Consider the following 16267-nt stretch of genomic DNA (forward strand, 5'->3'; position numbering starts at 1 on the left):
TGCCAGGTGGAATAAACAGTAATACATATATATATATACATATATGCAGGGGCAGACTGGCAACACTCAGGGCCCCCACCAAACAAAGCAAGGGCCCCCTGGCCCTGCACATAGCCCCTTGGCCCCGCCTCTACATTTTGCACAAAGTACAACAAAAAATCTGTTAAAAGCATCCCCCCCCCCCCCAGGCCGCATTAGAGACTACAGAGGAGTATAATGGGACCTGGAGGAGGGTCTCTCTTCAACAGTGTCCATTAGACAGTCAGTTAGAAAGTGTCCCCTCCAGGTCCCCTTAGAGAATGCAAAGGAGTATAATTGGACCTGGAGGGGGGGGGGCCTCTTTTTGTACAATGAACACCATCATTCACTCTGGTCACTCTGGACCCCCTCCTTGAGCCAAAAACTCTCACCCCTGCCCCAACCTCTCCCTCTGCTGTGGGTGGGTCACTGTGGATGGCTGGCTGGCCCCCTGGTCTTGCTGTGGGTGGGTCAACATGGGTGGCTGGCTGGCACCCTGGCTCTGCTGTGGGTGGGTCGCCGATTCACTGTGCTTGGCTGGCTGGCACCCTGGCTCTTCTGTGGGTGGGTCACTGTAGGTGGCTGACTGGCACCCTGGCTCTGCTGTGAGTTGATCACTGTGGATGGTTGGCTGGCACCCTGGCCCTGCTGTAGGTGGGTCACCGTGGGTGGCTGGCTGGCACCCTGGCCCTGCTGTGGGTGGGTCACTGTGGGTGGCTGGCTGGCACCCTGATCCCTGGCCCTGCTGTGGCTGGCTGGTGGTGTGTCCTTGACCTCTCTGTTCCAGTGCACTGGTTGATGAGCCAGGGGGTGGCAGCCTTTGCCCTACTGACATCCAGGTAGAACTAGAACAAGCCAGCCCACTAGCCCAGGAGGTCTAAGAAGGTTTGCAGGCCCAGTGCGTTGAGGAACGCGACGCAACATGTAATGATGTCACGTGCATGTGCTGCATGAATCCGCTCACTGAACCTGCAAACCTTCTGGGTCCTGGGCTGGCTTTCGGCCGGTTTAGAAAAAGATGGACACCACGAGCCTGCAGCCGCTAGTTTTTTGTTCCACCCGCTGGAGGGCCCCCCGAGAGTTCGAGCAGGCAACGGCGGCGGGCCTACTTCCTCGGGCGGGCCCCTGGTCGGTCCGCCCCTGTACATATGGCAGAGGTCCTGCTCTCTGCCACTGTGTTAGCACAGAGTATTTTACATGTGTATGTGAAGCCATTAGCAATCAAATTGTCCATTTCTATGGCAATCCTTAGAATTACCCTACATTTTTTTGAAGTATACAAATACTTTTTTTTTTTTTTTGCAGAATGGTAACCCTAATAGTTCCATAGTATCTGTGCTGATATGAGTAGGGGTGAATCCAGCCAATGCACGTGACATACAACATAATTGTCTCCGTGGGTACGTGTGGGTTCGTTGTAAAAGTTTCACTGCGCATGTCTGTTACCCTGGCCTGTAGTAATTTTGCTAGAAACAGCTGGATGTAGAAAGGGGGGTTACTTCGTATGTCTGTCAACGCTGCCTTAGGTTTGAACGCACAAATAGACTGCTGCCTCTTGGGATGTCAAGTCATGCATTCAGCAGGCTTCAGAGCAATCTACAGTGCATGCATCATGGTGCGTCATCAGAGATCTTATGTCTCTTCCTGGTTCTTGCAGGCAGCCCCCTGGTGATGCCCAACAGTGCATTGTTCATCATCGGGGGTTGGTTTCAAGAACCAGGAAAAGAGAACTGGCTCCCAGATGACATAAGAGAGGAAGATGGTGATGTGGAATCAGGGAAGCATTAGCAAACTGGCAGGTTACTGAAGAGCAACACTGGAATTGAATTTCTTGGCATCTACAGTAAGTATAGTTATGAAAGACATAGATGGGGAGATGGATTTAAAAAAATAAATAAAAAATGGGGGTCCTTTTTAATATCCTTTTCCACGCAACAGTTTGTCTAGAGTCTGTGTAAAAGGAGAAATTTGGGGCAGGAAATTAGTTGCTGACCATTCAGGATTCCTGGTCTTCTATGCTATGTTGACCAACCTGTTTTTCTGCATGTCTGGACCAACATATACGTATTCCTCTCAGTGACCAAAGCACTGCTCTGACAATATTATCTACCTCCACCTCTTGTAGATTTTTTTTAACCCCTGAAAGTACAGCATTAGCAAAAGCAGGTGTGTTTATTTTTTTATTTTTTTAAGTACCTCTAGGGTGTTTATTTCACATTAAGCCCAGGTTCACACTGCTCTGAAATGAAAGTTTGCCCTGCAACTTTAGTCCGACTTTGATCCGACTTAATGTGACTTTTAACACTCTATGGCATTGAAGTCGTATCAAAGTCGTACCAAAGTAGTGCAGGAGCCTTCTCTAAATTCAGAGAAATTTGTGTCTGATCAAGACAGATTTCATAGGGAAACATTGAATTTGACAAGTCATACGACTTGTGCTCTCACAAGTCTGATCCCATATCGCACCAGTGTTAACCCGGGCCTAACTGTTCAATAAATATAACCAGTTTTCCTTACTATCAGCAATGATTGTGAATGGCTAGGCTGAACAAGGGTCCACTGAGTTTAGGGGCCATTTATTTCACAAAGGTTTTTATTGGGTTTTTCGAGGTTTGTTACAAAAGATGCATAGAAAGGTGTAATAGTAATACTAAGAAAAAGAGAAATTAAGTAATGGAGGTTGGCACATAGTAACAAGTCTGTTTGGACATAATGGCAAAGCACAATATATCTTCACAAGCAATGAACGAGACTGGTAATTACCTAGATCCAGGAGAAGTATGTGCCAATAGGTGGGGGAAGAGAACAGAGGAGAAAGGAAATTTGCCCCGGGGGCAAGGACAGACGGACAGGAGGGGGAAATTCCAGAACGTTCTAGTCCACTGTACACAATGGATCTCCCTAGCAATCATACAGATAACAAGGAGGTGTCCAGACCTAGACGGTCATTATAAGTGATCCATGAGTCCCATACCTTTGGCGCGGGTATCTGTAAGGATAGATGTGAGCTTCTCGTAAACCATCGTTTACATTAGATGCTATTTAATCTCAGCAAAACTAAGAAATGGTTGGCAATTTAGCCAGGGTCTGTTGAGCTGCCAGGAAGAAAAACCCCACCAGCTTCCTCTGGTCCTTGGTCAAAGACAGGATGGACTTATGCAACAGGGCTTCCCAGGGGTCGGGTGCAAGTGAAACATTCAGAACAGATCTAATTATAGAATAGACTTGGGTCCAGAACCGCAGGGCTTTGAGGCAAGACAACCACATATAAAGGTTACCAGATATAAAGATACCAGGTTCCCTGCATCCCCAAAAACATAAGGGAGATACAGAGGGGACAAATTTTGCCATTCGCGGGGGCTTGTGTACCAATGGGAGAGTAGCTTAAAGGCGTTCTCCTGAGCAAAAATATTACAAGAACATCTTGAAGCGTGTAGCCGAATTTGATTCCAGGAAGATTGATCTAGGGTCTTGCCTAGGTCAGCTTCCCTTTTGGAGACATAGGAAAGCTTGCAAGGTCCCATAGAGTTTGTTAGGGAACAATAGAAATCAGACACCAAACCTTTCAAAGTAGGGTCTTTACAACACCTGTTTTCAAAAGAGGTCAGGCATTTGGGGGAGTCCGATTAATGCTTAAGGAGAGAATGAATATAGTGGCGTATTTGGGTATATTGGAAGATCTTAGGGACCCAATGCTTTGAGTAGGTGCTGGGATCCCTTCCCACTGTTTTGGAAACCTGAACAATTCTCAATTCTAGGACAGTAGAAAAGCAGGAGGCATTGTCTATGCCCTATCCATTCCACCTAATTGTAAAACATTTTGTTAACTCATTTTACCTTAAAGTTCAACTCTGGCTCAGGTCCCTCCCCCTATAGGCCCCTGCTTTTTGCTTTCGTACACTATAAATAAAGGGTACTGTAGTGATCTCCTCCTAGAAAGAAGGACCATGATACTCATTTATTCCTAGTATATCCATAGTCCATCAAGTTCAATGACATTTGGTGTCATTCAACCCTCAAGACTAAGGACATCTTATGCAATATTTGAGAAGTACTGCAGGGCACCTGGATGGAAGGTAAGTATGGTAGCATGAGTGGTTTAAATATTTTGTTGCCTACCTGGGGACCCATTTGAAGAAGAATTCCAGGTGTATACTTACATTGGTCCAGCTTTCATAAACCATACCTGTGGGATCTCTCTAGAAGCTGGAAATCACTGTAGTAGACTTTGCTTCTCCAGTGATCTTCACAAGCCTATGGGACCAATGCCACGTGGCTGCCCTTCTGCATTGTGAGCACAGGATGTTGGCTTCTGGGCATGGATGGTGAGAAAAATGCATAGTGATCTCAGAACGGCGCCCATCCTGAATGGTCGACCTTCTTTGTTTACAATGCAGAAGGGCAGCTGATTGGCACAGGACCCGGAAGCTAGTGGAGATCACTGGAGTAACAGTGTGTACTACAGGGATTTCCAGCTTTTAGAAGGATTCCACAGGTATGGTTCACCTGGACCAATGTAACTTTGTAAAAAATATCAATACATGGAATTCTTCTTTAAATAATTAGAAAAAGTTGACTGGAGTTGGGCTTTAAAGGGAAACAATGTTTTTCGTGTACATTTTATTTTTTTTATAGCTTTTTTTTTAACGTTTACACTGTTATGCTATATCTTTGTTTTTACTGTATGTATGCAATCTCTGCTTTACAAATAAACATTTAATATGTGACAAAGGATCAAGAGCACTACAGGTTAACTAAAGAGACAACAAAGATGTAAATGGCATCTTTCAGGCAAGCTGGTTCTCATTGAAACCCCAATAATAAAAGATAAGTCACTGCATTTGATTTCTTGTATGTAAGTCAAGTCATTTGATTTCTTGGATGTAAGTCAAGTCAAATGATTTCTTTGATGTATATCTAAGCTTGTGCTAATAAATTCTTTAAACTACAAGATTTTCTCAACAGAGGGGCAAGCAGACTATGATAAACATGGGGAAAGGAGCCTGAAGCTCTATCACTCTATTTCATTAAATGTTGATCAAGTAATTGAGGTTGCCACCTAAAGTTTCATAAAACTTGTGACAGATGGCTGGCACAGAGTTCTACTTGTGTGGTATCTACCTAACGTGAATGGTGCCCTGTTGTAAACGGCTCCATTTGCCTTTCTTGGGCCCCAAAACCGGTAATACTTTACAAATTCTATAGAAACTACCTTCCACATTGCTCTACAGTGGTGGTTAACAAAGTTATGTATTCAAAGCTAATGCAGATAAATTAGACATGACTTGTTGTTAGTTTAGCTTTCTATTATGCAAATTCAGTTGTGGATCACTTTTCAGTGGGCAGTTTCCGGGTGGCTGGGAGGCAATATGTTGCCTGCTCGCCACCTGTTTTAACCCTTAAAAGGCTGCACCACCACGCAACAACTGCATGCAAAAATCAAGGCTCAATTGCTTGCTTTTACCCCCTCCTGGCGGTCCTAATGAACCCTAAGTGGACCTAATTGTAGAGAAGCCTCTTGGGGCATCTGTACAATTAGGCACTCTTAGGTGTAATAAGTTATAACATTGGAATGAACATCAGAGCTATGTATCGAGGCGTGGAGTGTCATCTAATCACATTTTAATTAAATGGATTGATTTACTGACTTTGATGTGCAATCCTCAATAAGAGAACGCAGAATAGTAACATGTAATATTTTATATTTAGCTTCATCAAAAACGAATTTTAAGTCCTGTCTTAAATGATTAAAGAAGATCAATATGTACTAAATCACTAAATTAACATTGGCAGTTAATGGGCATGAAATGGGGCAATCGGTACAACATGCACACAACTAATGGGCAATCCTGACAATACATGGGCAGCAAATATGAATTAGACCAGCAACAATCAGTTAATCTTTATAATCTCTCCACTGATCCCCGCTGAGTAGGCGGATGACAGGTCCGTGCCCACTCCGCTATGCAGAGTGGACACAGTCCGGCTCTCCCCTACAGGGCAATCGGATGGAAACAAATGGAAAATAGGATCACCATCCTTCTGTTTTTGGTGGACAGGATCGGATGGCGGCGGGTGTCAGCAGACATGTGTCTGCTAACATCTGTCGCTCCATAGAGGACAATGCAAGGTCCAATCAGGTCCGCCTGAAAAACAGGTGGACCTGATTGGACAGCTTGTGTGAAAGAGGCCTTAAAGATGTCTATACATTAGACAGAATAGAGGGGCAAATAAGTCGGACAGAGTTGGTTCCAGTCCATTATATTAAGAAAGTTAAAAGGATATGTAGACAGCAAATGCATAATATTTGCACAAAAATCAGGCAGCTGTTGCAATATGTGAGCAACAAAAGAGCAATTTTTCAATATGTAGGTAACAAATGGGCAATTTTGATAATATGTGGGCAATGACAAAAATAGTGATTACAACTGGAGCTCAGTCTGCCCCTCCTCCTTACCTTTCCTTTTCTTCAGCCTAATGCCAGCAGGACCAGTGGGTGCTCCTGGTAGTCTGGACCCTGGTATGATTATGGTAAGTGCACCTTGGTTGTAGCATGGGTTTACACCCACTCACGTTGTGGCTTCCATGGTGCCAGGAAAGTAAAATCATGGTATGTATTTCATACAATTTTCCGTATTCCTGGTGCCAACATGGCAGCATATTATCACATGTATGCTGCCATGAATTGGAGCCACCAAGCGAAAATTATGATAAGCATTTGATTCAGTGTTGTGTTATGTTATGTTGCGGGGTCCCACTTTGAAGTAAGGAAGGACACCGGAATAACAGCGCACTGCAGCACTCTGTTTCCGATAAAGGGTCAGGGTTGTTTTTATCTCCGCTGGGGTGTGTTGGCAGCCCATTTAACCGGTTGCCGACCGCCGCAAGTACATATACTGCCCCGGCCAGGCAAAGTGACGTATGGGTACGTCACTAGCCTGTCACTTGCTTGTGAGCCAATAGCAGGTGAGCGCGCGCCCGCGGAGGCGCGCGCCTGCCCGCCCCGGCTCGTTCCCTGGGAAGTCCGTGCGTGTGACCGGCGGACCCGATGTCCGCCGGTCACTCGCGATCGTCCGCCGCGAAGAGAGAAAGGCAAACAAGCCGCCTGTCATTCTCCCCTGTGTATGAATAGTGATCATACAGTTCTACTATGTAGGACCGTTGATCACTGTTCCTACACCAGTAGCCATGTCCAATCACAGTTAGAAACACGCCCCTAGGGACACACTTAACCCCTCCTTCCCCAATAAAGTTAACCCCCTTCCCTGCCAGTGTCATTTTGCAGTAACAGTGCATATGTATAGCACTGATTACTATAGTAATGTCACTGGTAACCCCAAAAGTGTCAAAAATGTCAGTCAAGGGTCTGATCTGTCCGCCGCAATGTCGCAGTACCGCAAAAAAAATCGTAGATCGCCGCCATTACGCGTTAAAAAAAACCCACCAAAAATGACAGAAATCTTTCCCTTAGTTAGTAAACGCAATAACTTTTGCGCAAACCAATTAAAATACGCTTTTTGCGATTTTTTTTACCAAACATATGTAGCATAAAACAAATTGGCCTAAAATGTTAAAAAATTTTGATTTTTACATTTTTTTGGGGGAATTTCATATAAAAAAATGTGAAAATATTATTTTTGCTAAATTGACGCTCTTTTTTTGTTAATAGCGCAAAAAGTAAAAATCGCACAGGTGATCAAATACCACCAAAAGAAAGCTCTGTTTGTGGGAAAAAAAGGACGTCAAATTAGTTTAGGTACAGCGTCGCACGACCGTGCAATTGTCCGTTAAAGTCACACAGTGGCGAATTGCAAAATAGGCCCTGGTCAGGAAGGGGGTAAAATCTTCCGGGGCTTAAGTGGTTAAATAAATGAATTACCTGAATGTGCATTGCTGTAACATAATGATGTAAACCCAGCCTTGGGAATGGCGGAACGCATGCAGTTTTGTACCTCCTACGTATAGACCTGTTATCAGACCACATCCTGCAGGAACCTCCGTTCATCACAGAAATGAGGGGATTGGTGGTCAGTGATAGCGGTCTGAGGATGGGGGGCTGATGATATCATAGCAACAAAGCTGATTGGTTGCCAAGAGCAGACAGTAATCTTCCCAATAGCAAACCTTTCATACATCATGGCCATTTCATTGTCCATAACACAGGACTGTACTTCTCTGTGCTTTCAAACATTAAGATATTCTTTATTACAAGTATTAATTCCTTACACTATGATTTGTTTCTTATATAAACTATCCAGGAAGAGCTGGAAGAAGTCCTGCAGAAATGACATCTGTAGAAGAGAGGAGCAGTGACCAGGAGAACACTGTGTGGTGCTGAGTGAGGAAATCCCCAGCTAGTGTATAACAGCAGTGGGGGGAGGAACCAAGATTCCTCTGCCGGGTTCCCGGGGACACAGTTTGCAGTGCACCGAGGTGCTGTGTGATGAAAAGAGATGGATGACCAAGGCTGCCCGAGGTGTAAGACCACCAAATACCGCAACCCCTCCCTGAAACTGATGGTGAATTTGTGCGGACATACTCTGTAAGTGCAAACAGGACACTTTTACTGAGAGCACTGTGCACACTGGGGCCCCTGACAGGCTGCACTGTGTACACTGGGGCCCCTGACAGGCTGCACTGTGTACACTGGGGCCCCTGACAGGCTGCACTGTGTATACTGGGGCCCCTGACAGACTGCACTGTGTATACTGGGGCCCCTGACAGACTGCACTGTGTATACTGGGGCCCCTGACAGGCTGCACTGTGCACACTGGGACCCCTGACAGGCTGCACTGTGCACACTGGGGCCCCTGACAGGCTGCACTGTGTATACTGGGGCCCCTGACAGGCTGCACTGTGCACACTGGGACCCCTGACAGGCTGCACTGTGCACACTGGGACCCCTGACAGGCTGCACTGTGCACACTGGGGCCCCTGACGGGCTGCACTGTGCACACTGGGGCCCCTGACGGGCTGCACTGTGCACACTGGGGCCCCTGACGGGCTGCAATGTGCACACTGGGGCCCCTGACGGGCTGCAATGTGCACACTGGGGCCCCTGACGGGCTGCACTGTGCACACTGGGGCCCCTGACGGGCTGCACTGTGCACACTGGGGCCCCTGACGGGCTGCACTGTGCACACTGGGGCCCCTGACGGGCTGCACTGTGCACACTGGGGCCCCTGACGGGCTGCACTGTGCACACTGGGGCCCCTGACGGGCTGCACTGTGCACACTGGGGCCCCTGACGGGCTGCACTGTGCACACTGGGGCCCCTGACGGGCTGCACTGTGCACACTGGGGCCCCTGACGGGCTGCACTGTGCACACAGGGGCCCCTGACGGGCTGCACTGTGCACACAGGGGCCCCTGACGGGCTGCACTGTGCACACTGGGGCCCCTGACGGGCTGCACTGTGTACACTGGGGCCCCTGACAGGCTGCACTGTGTACACTGGGACCCCTGACAGGCTGCACTGTGTACACTGGGACCCCTGACAGGCTGCACTGTGTACACAGGGACCTCTGACAGGCTGCACTGGGACCGCTGACAGGCTGCACTGTGTACACTGGGGCCCCTGACAGGCTGCACTGTGTACACTGGGGCCCCTGACAGGCTGCACTGTGTACACTGGGGCCCCTGACAGGCTGCACTGTGTATACTGGGGCCCCTGACAGACTGCACTGTGTATACTGGGGCCCCTGACAGACTGCACTGTGTATACTGGGGCCCCTGACAGGCTGCACTGTGCACACTGGGACCCCTGACAGGCTGCACTGTGCACACTGGGGCCCCTGACAGGCTGCACTGTGTATACTGGGGCCCCTGACAGGCTGCACTGTGCACACTGGGACCCCTGACAGGCTGCACTGTGCACACTGGGACCCCTGACAGGCTGCACTGTGCACACTGGGGCCCCTGACGGGCTGCACTGTGCACACTGGGGCCCCTGACGGGCTGCACTGTGCACACTGGGGCCCCTGACGGGCTGCAATGTGCACACTGGGGCCCCTGACGGGCTGCAATGTGCACACTGGGGCCCCTGACGGGCTGCACTGTGCACACTGGGGCCCCTGACGGGCTGCACTGTGCACACTGGGGCCCCTGACGGGCTGCACTGTGCACACTGGGGCCCCTGACGGGCTGCACTGTGCACACTGGGGCCCCTGACGGGCTGCACTGTGCACACTGGGGCCCCTGACGGGCTGCACTGTGCACACTGGGGCCCCTGACGGGCTGCACTGTGCACACTGGGGCCCCTGACGGGCTGCACTGTGCACACAGGGGCCCCTGACGGGCTGCACTGTGCACACAGGGGCCCCTGACGGGCTGCACTGTGCACACTGGGGCCCCTGACGGGCTGCACTGTGTACACTGGGGCCCCTGACAGGCTGCACTGTGTACACTGGGACCCCTGACAGGCTGCACTGTGTACACTGGGACCCCTGACAGGCTGCACTGTGTACACAGGGACCTCTGACAGGCTGCACTGGGACCGCTGACAGGCTGCACTGTGTACACTGGGGCCCCTGACAGGCTGCACTGTGTACACTGGGGCCCCTGACAGGCTGCACTGTGTACACTGGGGCCCCTGACAGGCTGCACTGTGTACACTGGGGCCCCTGACAGGCTGCACTGTGTACACTGGGACCCCTGACAGGCTGCACTGTGTACACTGGGACCCCTTACAGGCTGCACTGTGTACACAGGGACCTCTGACAGGCTGCACTGGGACCCCTGACAGGCTGCACTGTGTACACAGGGACCTCTGACAGGCTGCACTGGGACCCCTGACAGGCTGCACTGTGCACACTGGGACCCCTGACAGGCTGCACTGGGACCCCTGACGGGCTGCACTGTGCACACTGGGACCCCTGACGGGCTGCACTGTGCACACTGGGGCCCCTGACGGGCTGCACTGTGCACACTGGGGCCCCTGACGGGCTGCACTGTGCACACTGGGGCCCCTGACGGGCTGCACTGTGCACACTGGGGCCCCTGACGGGCTGCACTGTGCACACTGGGGCCCCTGACGGGCTGCACTGTGCACACTGGGGCCCCTGACGGGCTGCACTGTGCACACTGGGGCCCCTGACGGGCTGCACTGTGCACACTGGGGCCCCTGACGGGCTGCACTGTGCACACTGGGGCCCCTGACGGGCTGCACTGTGCACACTGGGGCCCCTGACGGGCTGCACTGTGCACACTGGGGCCCCTGACGGGCTGCACTGTGCACACTGGGGCCCCTGACGGGCTGCACTGTGCACACTGGGGCCCCTGACGGGCTGCACTGTGCACACAGGGGCCCCTGACGGGCTGCACTGTGCACACAGGGGCCCCTGACGGGCTGCACTGTGCACACTGGGGCCCCTGACGGGCTGCACTGTGTACACTGGGGCCCCTGACAGGCTGCACTGTGTACACTGGGACCCCTGACAGGCTGCACTGTGTACACTGGGACCCCTGACAGGCTGCACTGTGTACACAGGGACCTCTGACAGGCTGCACTGGGACCGCTGACAGGCTGCACTGTGTACACTGGGGCCCCTGACAGGCTGCACTGTGTACACTGGGGCCCCTGACAGGCTGCACTGTGTACACTGGGGCCCCTGACAGGCTGCACTGTGTATACTGGGGCCCCTGACAGACTGCACTGTGTATACTGGGGCCCCTGACAGACTGCACTGTGTATACTGGGGCCCCTGACAGGCTGCACTGTGCACACTGGGACCCCTGACAGGCTGCACTGTGCACACTGGGGCCCCTGACAGGCTGCACTGTGTATACTGGGGCCCCTGACAGGCTGCACTGTGCACACTGGGACCCCTGACAGGCTGCACTGTGCACACTGGGACCCCTGACAGGCTGCACTGTGCACACTGGGGCCCCTGACGGGCTGCACTGTGCACACTGGGGCCCCTGACGGGCTGCACTGTGCACACTGGGGCCCCTGACGGGCTGCAATGTGCACACTGGGGCCCCTGACGGGCTGCAATGTGCACACTGGGGCCCCTGACGGGCTGCACTGTGCACACTGGGGCCCCTGACGGGCTGCACTGTGCACACTGGGGCCCCTGACGGGCTGCACTGTGCACACTGGGGCCCCTGACGGGCTGCACTGTGCACACTGGGGCCCCTGACGGGCTGCACTGTGCACACTGGGGCCCCTGACGGGCTGCACTGTGCACACTGGGGCCCCTGACGGGCTGCACTGTGCACACTGGGGCCCCTGACGGGCTGCACTGTGCACACAGGGGCCCCTGACGGGCTGCACTGTGCACACAGGGGCCCCTGACGGGCTGCACTGTGCACACTGGGGCCCCTGACGGGCTGCACTGTGTACACTGGGGCCCCTGACAGGCTGCACTGTGTACACTGGGACCCCTGACAGGCTGCACTGTGTACACTGGGACCCCTGACAGGCTGCACTGTGTACACAGGGACCTCTGACAGGCTGCACTGGGACCGCTGACAGGCTGCACTGTGTACACTGGGGCCCCTGACAGGCTGCACTGTGTACACTGGGGCCCCTGACAGGCTGCACTGTGTACACTGGGGCCCCTGACAGGCTGCACTGTGTACACTGGGGCCCCTGACAGGCTGCACTGTGTACACTGGGACCCCTGACAGGCTGCACTGTGTACACTGGGACCCCTGACAGGCTGCACTGTGTACACTGGGACCCCTTACAGGCTGCACTGTGTACACAGGGACCTCTGACAGGCTGCACTGGGACCCCTGACAGGCTGCACTGTGTACACAGGGACCTCTGACAGGCTGCACTGGGACCCCTGACAGGCTGCACTGTGCACACTGGGACCCCTGACAGGCTGCACTGGGACCCCTGACGGGCTGCACTGTGCACACTGGGACCCCTGACGGGCTGCACTGTGCACACTGGGGCCCCTGACGGGCTGCACTGTGCACACTGGGGCCCCTGACGGGCTGCACTGTGCACACTGGGGCCCCTGACGGGCTGCACTGTGCACACTGGGGCCCCTGACGGGCTGCACTGTGCACACTGGGGCCCCTGACGGGCTGCACTGTGCACACTGGGGCCCCTGACGGGCTGCACTGTGCACACTGGGGCCCCTGACGGGCTGCACTGTGCACACTGGGGCCCCTGACGGGCTGCACTGTGCACACTGGGGCCCCTGACGGGCTGCACTGTGCACACTGGGGCCCCTGACAGGCTGCACTGTGCACACTTGGACCCCTGACAGGCTGCACTGTGTATAGGGGCCAGTAAAATGCTACAAGTGTACAGTACACCATGTACAGGAGCTTCTGACATACTTGTGTATAGTGGCCCCGACATGCTGCGCCGTGTACACATTGTGCACCCTCTGTACACAGGGGCCCCCCGAGCATGCTGCCCCATGTAAATACGCTACATTGTGTTCACTATGAATTTGGTCCCTATCTGTACATCTGTGGTTCCTCTGTGGCTGCTCCAGGTTTTCACCATCACTTCACAGATATGAGACGTCTGACATATTTTGTCTGTTTTGTACAGTCTTGTGGTCTGTGTTACCGGCTGTGTTATGTGGAGCAGTTATCAGTATTCCTCATGTGTCATCTTAACATTAATATTCTTGTTTTATTGTTTTTTCTTTTTTTTTTCACCAACATCTTTTACACACATCATTAATTTGTATCCTTCTATAGTCCTGGTGAAAGTGTATATTCTGGCCCCCGAAACGCGCTGGATGAACGGTGGGGGATGCCATCCCCGCTGGGAGACGACAGTGATTATTGCTAGTGGCTATAATTGCCGCCAGTTATAATCATATGTAAAATCTGATGGGCTGGTTGTACCCAAGTTGATGATTGATCAACTTGGTGCTGTACATTCGGCTTGCCCATACATGCTTCAAATCTCACCCAGTTCCTGCTGAACCTGCTGAGATTCGAACCGTCTATGGCTGGCTTTAGATGCACTAGCACAGTGATGGTGAACCTTGGCACCCCAGATGTTTTGGAAATACATTTCCCATGATTCTCAACTACACTGCAGAGTGCATGAGCATCATAGGAAATGTGGTTCCAAAACATCTGGGGTGCCAAGGTTCACCACCACTACTAGCAGATTTAATTGAATTTCACATAAGTGACTAACAGATTGAAGCTGAACTCCAACTAACTCCTTCTAAGCAGTTACAGTCTCCTATAGAAGTTAATGACTGTAACCACATCAGTTTGCACGTACAGCTCTCAACACAAACATTCTGTGACCAGATTTGTGTGCCTGTCCGCACACGACATACTTGTGTATAGTCATGTGTAGCTATTGACTTCTATAGGTGGCAGTATGCGGCACCTGTGGGCTTCCTGGGTGCGAAGAGCACAGAATTTTATACTATACGGCCAGATACCACCATGTGCAAAATCCACTGCTCACAAGTGGCTCCTTTTTTATAATTTTTTATTTTTTAATTTATTTTTTCTCTGTAAAGTCATGTGCATTTATTTCTTTTTTTTTCAAGGTGAACTTATTCTTTATAGAGACTGATTTACGAAACAAGTTGAGAATTTTTACTGATTGTAGCAGTGTTCACTCTGAATACCAAATTGTGAAGATTCTCAACTCCTTTAGGCCCAATTCACACCTGAGCATTCCAGAAGAGTGGCAAAACGCGTGACGCGTTTGCAATGCCATTACTTCTTAATGGCATCCCCAACCCCGGTGCGATTTTTGCCACGGTTTTTGCATGATAAATTACTCTGCAATCGTGGCAGACAGCATCACAGAAAGATTGTCATCCAAAAGAAGCTCCTGCACCTTTTGGATGACAAGCTTCCCACAATGTGATTTGCCACAATTGCAGCGCGATTTATTGTGTGATAACTGCGGCAAAATCGCACTACTTTTGGGGTGCCATTAAGAATGCCATTGCAAACGCATCCCACGTTTTGCTGCGATCCCGGAACGCCCAAGTGTAAAGGGAGCCTTAGTAAATCAGCCTCAGAGTGTCTGTAGAATTAATATTTTCTTATCTGCTTGAAAATTTTAAATACTGCTATTTTTCAATACTGGATGCTTGGTCTTCTCTATTTTTTTTCCACAATGGAAAAAATGAAAGCCGAACTAAACCCATCGCTTTAACATTTTAAAAAAACTGTTCATTCCCAGTTTGCTGGGATTGCTAACTGTCACATTTTCTTGTGCTCTCTACCAAACCATCAAATGGCTGGTGTCATAACTGATCACATGGGCAGCACCATGGCAGTTGCAGATCAAACAGAGGCTAAGATGGCAGCTTCCTTGGCTGAAAAGGATAGGAGGGTTTAGTTCCGCTTGAATTGCATTGTAATTTTATATATAATATTGTATCATTTTGTTCTAATGTTATCAATTAAAGTATAGTTGGTGGCTTTCTTGTTGGTTGGTTGATTGTAGTTTACAAGGTTATGCAGATTTACACAGCTCTTTACATACTGTACATTCAAATCAGCCCCTTCCTATTGGATTGTAAGCCCGCAGGAGCAGTCCTCCTAGCCCTCTTGTATTGAATTGTATTGTTGCTATATTGTAAAGCGCTGCGCAAACTTTTGGCACTGTATAAATCCTGTATAATAATATTAATAATCAGTCCTTGTCCTCAAAGAGCTTGTTAGGTCTTTATCTCACATACATATATATGTAATGCTTCTTTTAGTGGCCTGGGCTTGTCTAACCTATATAGGTGGCTTTTAGTAGAACCGTCCTTCATAAAATAGATTTGCAGCCTGCAGTGGTTGGGAATTCTAGTGGGAGAGTCTTGCTGCACACTTCAGAAGTCAACAAAGTAATGGGAAAGTAGAAAATCATATTAATGTACTGTGACAGGAAGTCAGGTAAATCTGTGGATGTAGTCACAGACAGGAGATACATTTCCACCTGGTTTGGAAAGTTCACCAATTACTATAGGGTGTCGGCTGCAAAGGTAGCCAGAACTGGCTTAAGGAAGTTGAAAGGCCTTCAGCTGTTCGGAATGAGGAAGTTAAGGCTTCTATAATTGGTCCAGAGGAAGTCGTTTGATTGCTGCCTCCTGTCGCCGTGTGGGCTGGGAGAGGAGGACAGACAGACGTGTGCCCCCTGAAAGCTGTGTGAGCATGGGGAAGACCTCCTTAAGCGATGTGAAGACTACTCAAGGTGAGGTCTTGAACTATTTCTATGTGGAAGAAATCAATGAACTGTTTGTTATGTGAAGCGACAAGCAAAGGGACATGTTCAATGTGAAGAGGAAAAGGGGACATGTTCAATGGAC

The 16267-nt window shown here is 50.5% G+C and overlaps 1 protein-coding gene across 1 annotated transcript in view; it reads left to right on the forward strand.

Annotated features, from left to right (window-relative positions):
* The first annotated feature begins 8401 nt into the window (after positions 1–8401).
* Positions 8402–16267, forward strand: part of MNAT1 (MNAT1 component of CDK activating kinase) — a 334005-nt gene continuing 326139 nt past the window's right edge. Inside the window, exon 1 of the mRNA XM_082242630.1 lies at positions 8402–8560. Coding sequence (XP_082098756.1) covers positions 8472–8560 — 89 coding nt within the window. The 5' untranslated portion in view covers positions 8402–8471. The remainder of the gene's footprint in view (positions 8561–16267) is intronic.

The sequence above is a fragment of the Pelophylax lessonae genome (assembly GCF_965119305.1).
Source record: "Pelophylax lessonae genome assembly, chromosome: 13".
In the NCBI taxonomy this organism is placed as follows: Eukaryota; Metazoa; Chordata; class Amphibia; order Anura; family Ranidae; genus Pelophylax; species Pelophylax lessonae.